At 39.5% G+C, this 5357-nt stretch overlaps 2 protein-coding genes across 2 annotated transcripts; one reads left to right on the forward strand and one right to left on the reverse strand.

Moving 5' to 3' along the window:
- The first annotated feature begins 31 nt into the window (after positions 1–31).
- On the forward strand, positions 32–1971 carry srp14 (signal recognition particle 14). Its single transcript, XM_088400366.1, has 5 exons — positions 32–190; positions 529–601; positions 929–1041; positions 1123–1155; positions 1230–1971. Exons 1-5 carry the CDS (start codon positions 167–169, stop codon positions 1317–1319), a joined length of 333 nt encoding a protein of 110 aa, XP_088256492.1. The 5' UTR covers positions 32–166; the 3' UTR covers positions 1320–1971.
- xgb (x globin) lies at positions 1610–4892 on the reverse strand. The gene is made up of 5 exons (XM_088400365.1): positions 4611–4892; positions 2956–3063; positions 2753–2873; positions 2324–2404; positions 1610–2130 (listed from the first exon to the last, which is right to left on the reverse strand). Exons 1-5 carry the CDS (start codon positions 4784–4786, stop codon positions 2014–2016), a joined length of 603 nt encoding a protein of 200 aa, XP_088256491.1. The 5' UTR covers positions 4787–4892; the 3' UTR covers positions 1610–2013.
- Positions 4893–5357: the final 465 nt, after the last annotated feature.

Here is a 5357-nt window from a genome sequence, read left to right on the forward strand (position 1 = left end):
TTACATCCTCCGAGCCACAAGACGGCGCTGTGGTAAACGAAGAGGAGATTGGCGGAAGTGGAGACAAGAGCGGAGGAAGAGCGCACGCACCACTAGTAGTACGTGTGCATCTAGCTGTTAGCGTCCGGCTATCGAGCTAATCCTACGTTTCTCTCAAGTCGCAAAAATGGTGCTGCTTGAAAACGATTCGGTAAGAGGCAACGTCAGTTTTGTTGTAATGTATATGCTTTGCCATTAATTTAAAGCGTGCAACTGAAGTATCATTCGGCAAACGCCACTCAGTACTGTAGACGAATCTGGGTCTTGATAATATCAAGCTGTAAACTTGTCAAATAATTGTATCATTAAGAATTGATTTATTGAGTAAAACGTAGTTTTATGTCTGTAAAAAGAATAGTTTGAATTTTTTTCCCCGTCATAACCTTGCCATAAAGTCATCTTAACTTGGTCTACATTTGTTTAGGCATACGTGCGTGAGCCAAGTGACTAAGCAAAGTAGATTGTGCTGATTTTTTTTGTTTCCTGTAGTTCCTCACAGAGCTCACACGTTTATTCCAAAAGTGCAGATCATCTGGTAGTGTTGTCATCACTTTGAAAAAGTGTAAGTAGGCCGACCCCTTGCCGTTGCATGTCATTTTAACGTCACGTGTGTGTGCGTGTGGGGGGGTCATGTATCGAAAGTACTCATGGTATCGGTTCTTGGTATCAGTGATTACTCAAACTTTGAGAACTTGTACTGGTATTAGTCTGAAAAAGTGGTATTGAACACCTCCACACTGCAAGAGAGTATTCATTTGTGAAGTTTTTGATGATCATTTTTCCATCTTTTTTTTTTAAACTAAATCTGAAGAATGAGATTGTCTACATGCAGCCCTGTGAAGCACTTGGTATTGGCATCTTTAAAGACTTTTTTGTTTTTGTTCTCCAGATGACGGGAGGACCAAGCCCATGCCCAGGAAAGGCAACTCAGAGTCTTTTGAGCCTGCAGATAATAAATGTCTTCTCAGAGCTACGGATGGCAAAAAGAAAATCAGCACAGTGGTGAATATGTTGTTGATGTGTTTTCCCCCTCCTGACTCATTATATGCTTCTTTTCATTTACACTACATTTTTCTCTTACAGGTCAGCACCAAAGAAGTAATCAAGTTTCAGATGGTACGTTTTGGCATTCTGCAAGTGTTTGAATTTCAAACAATGTGCTGTATACTGATGGAAGCAACTATTTGCAGGCGTACTCCAACCTCCTGCGAGCGCATATCGACGGCCTGAAAAAGAAAGACAAGAAGAGCAAAAGCAAGAAGAGTAAAGCCACCCAGTGAGCAACAGACTCAAGGGCTCATGAACTGATCCCGTTCCTTTCTGAGAAGATGGGAGCGGCTCCCACCCGGGTCAGTCTCGGTTCATCCACCCGGTGATCACTTTGATATTTTGCCATGATCACGTGTCGTCAATGACTTTTCCGTGCCATCTGGGAGGATTTCTTGTACTGCACAAATGGAACTCTGGAGAAAATCCACACAGTTGGATGCATTTTCTTTGGTTAAATGGCTACGCTTTCTATTTATGTTCAAATAACAATTGTGAAAGCAGTCACTTTTTATGTTTGAGCTTTGTTTTTTTTAAAGGGGAGGTGTGTATATCTATCGAAGAGATGGAATGAAATGTTTCACTAAAATCACTTCATCATGTTTCAAAAGTTTTTTTTTCTCATGTAATCATGTCATGTACAATGGAAATATGAAGCTGCCACTCAAGTCCCTCTTTCTTTTTCAAACTCCATTTTCTGTCAAAAGCTTCAGTTCATAGAAAATGGGAAGCCGATTTCAGGATGGACTTCAACTGCCCAGAATCACGAACTATGTCAGGCGCGTTTGACTTTTGAATGGGAAATCCCGAGCGTCCAGGGCAGTGTGCTATATCGGACCTGCAGCGAAATTTAAGTTGACTAATAAAGTGCTGTTAAAAAAGTCACTGTTTGTGTCCATTTTGCTATTGAAGAACAAAGTGAGCCTTTCAGAGTGCTGCATTTCTCTTGTCTCCTCGTTCCTTAGGGGAGACTGCCGCCTGGTTCTGTCGGTCTTCGTCCTCGTAGCCTTTCTTCATCAGGCGGGTCACATACTGGAACATGGTCTGGAAAAAGCCATTACCACTACAATGCTCCACACACGGGCAACAATACTTTCAACCACAAGAGGCCAGCATATACTCAATAAAACCTGACTGACCTGGACAATAAGTCCCAAGACAAAAGTCACCCGGTCAATTAGTATTAGAAAATGTTGCGGCATGTACAGTTTATTAAAAGAGGGTGTGCATTTCTCACCTTCCAAGCCTCCTCCAGCTCAGTCGTCCATCTGTCCTTCAAGATGGGCTGCACGGCACTGATGAATTCTGCTCCAACATACTGCCAAAATGTGAAATGTAGCTATCAGGACCAGCAAGGTCCACTGCAATTTGTGAAATTTCATGTATTCTTTGGGGATATGGATGGACGATCACAATCAGTAGTTAGCGATGGGACTAATGGTGGTATTAAGAGGTGGATTACAGGGATGTCAAACTCAAGTCCTCTGTGGCCGCATTCCAACATGTTTTCCAAGATTCCCTCGTTAAGTGCACCTGTGGCAAAAGTTAGGCTCCTGAAGAACGTGAAAATGAACTGAACTTTTCACTCAGGTGTGTTTAACGAGGGTAACTTGGAAAACATATTGGAACGCGGCCCCCGAGGACTGCAGTTCGACACCCTTCTTACACTGTAGTATTTGGGAGGAGCATTGTAGTGGTAATGGCTTTTTCCAAGCTCCACGGCCAGGGCCTCCAGTTGCTCCAGTTGGTCCAACCTGGCCACACTTTTCTCAATAAAAGACATGACTCTGAAAAAGAGAAGAAAAAGTTGGTTTGGATAGCATATGAAATTTGAGTGTTCAGGCTTAACTGACTGACCATGTGACTTACCGCAGTCCGTGTGCTCTCAGTTCACGGTTGGTCCGCAGCCTCTCTAGGTCCTCGACATCTCGGAACAGGAAGAACACGTCCTTGCATTCGGGGTGGGTCTCAAAGAGCCTGTTACCATGACAACGGCATCAAGCAGACAAGGGTGAAGCTGTGTATATACAGTAATCCCTCGTTTATCGCGGATAATTGGTTCCAAAAACCAACCAAAAACCAGTCCTCGGTGGCCGCATTCCAACATGTTTTCCAAGATTCCCTCGTTAAGTGCACCTGTGGCAAAAGTTAGGCTCCTGCAGGACGTGAAAATGAACCGATCTTTTCACGCAGGTGTGTTTAACGAGGGTAACTTGGAAAACATATTGGAACGCGGCCCCTGAGGACTGGAGTGATATATATATATATATATATATATATATATATATACAGTGATCCCTCGCTACTTCGTGTGTATATATACAGTATATATACATATATATATATATATATATATATATATATATATATATATATATATCAGATAAGACATATATATACACACGTATATGTATATATATATGTATATTTACATATGTGTATATATATATATATATATATATATATATATATAATATATAATATAATAATATAATAATATTATAATATATATAATATATAATATATAAATAAAAAAAATATATATATATTTTATTTATTTATATATATGTATAATATATATATATATATATATATATATATATATATATATATATATATATATATATATATATATATATATATATATACACACACACACACACACGTATTGGTAACATGGCACAGAGCTACCACTTTTTTTTTTCTCTTTTGTGCTCGCCCCCTTTGGAAAAGAACATTCTTTTCCACACAATGTGCCACTGTAAACACACATGGAATTTTAATTGGTGCTGCATATGTTCAAGCCTATGTCTTATCTGAACTAAAACTCTTGAAGAAAGCATATTTGTGGCGGGAGATGAAAGTCTATTTTTACAATAATAGTCATGGCAAGGCTCTGCGGTATAGCCAGAAGCGGTACATCCATTCCCAGACTAACATGCTAAGGTCACACTGGGGACACATGTCATTAATTGGGCTCCAAGCCAAGTGACCTACAAGACCCGTGCTCTACATCCAACAGCTGAGGCCTCAACACCCACCACATACATTAGGTACACCCATGCCATCTAATAAGTTGCATAACTGAACCTCTTAAGGGCTGTTTTTAAAATGATTATTCTTTAATATTTTTGTTTGCTGAAAACAATAGCATAGTGCACACGTGGACTGAATATTTATATATATAAGTACTGTTTGTATGGTTAAATTTCCTACTTGCACCCCTAACATTCTGAGTTAGGGGCCACTGCACTCTATGAGTTGAAAAAAGTTAGTGTGGAGCCCTGAAAGTCAAATTTCTTTAGAGTTTGCATTCAGATCAATTTGCATTTCTTCTTTAAATACAGTTGATATAGATGAATTGTAGCAGAGTATGATGGGATCGAAGAATACTGCATCCATGTGTAAATGGTAGGAAAAATCACAGGTATCAAAATTTTCTAATGATGTGGGGGTGGCCACCATAGAGCGTATTGTGCATGCAACAATAAGTTAAGTTCTTTAAAACTGATCAACGGTCTTACCTGACAAACACTATGATGCCAACTTTTGCAATGTCATCCCTAATAACTTTCCACGACTCCTTAATCATGTCGATCTGGTTTTGGCTGGGATGTCGTCCTCCTCCTCTACCAACATCATGAGTGCTCTTTTCTCCAATTTCTGCAGTTTCAGCCAAGCCGGATATTGCACAGCCCATTCTTCATAAAAAACAAAGCCTGTTTTTTTCCCCCGCTCCAAAACAAAAAGAGTTTCAAATAAATGATGTTCAACAGGAGAGTGTTGCTGCTTGATGTAATTTGGTGGCGAAGTGCGCTGGTGAGTTTCGCCTTTCTGCTTGGAGATATCGACAGCTGACGTGAGACACGTCAAAGTAAAATGAACACGTGATAAGAGAACGGATATGATTTTACGCTGAAGGGCGGCTCTAGCAAACATCCGGTGTAGCTCATACTACTGCTAGCACACTTGACGCATGTTTTTTTAAGCGTTATTGTTGGTATGATAAAACATTATTACAGAGCTTCCGTTGAACACGACACTAAGAAAAAAAAGCCAAGTTGTTGTGCATATTTTTTTGCAAGTTGTAAAAAAAACAAATACAAAAGTTGACATACAAATTTTAAATCGGTGCTTTTGTTGAGTGGAGATCAAAGTTGTATTCAAAATTGACTGTAATGACCATGACAATATGAGAATGTAAAGCAAATATATCTTATATTGATACTACTATGCATTCATACTGATTCATGCATATAGCAGTCAGCATA

The sequence above is a fragment of the Syngnathus floridae genome, chromosome 16, assembly GCF_059516105.1.
Source record: "Syngnathus floridae isolate MCC-2025c chromosome 16, RoL_Sflo_1.0, whole genome shotgun sequence".
In the NCBI taxonomy this organism is placed as follows: domain Eukaryota; kingdom Metazoa; phylum Chordata; class Actinopteri; order Syngnathiformes; family Syngnathidae; genus Syngnathus; species Syngnathus floridae.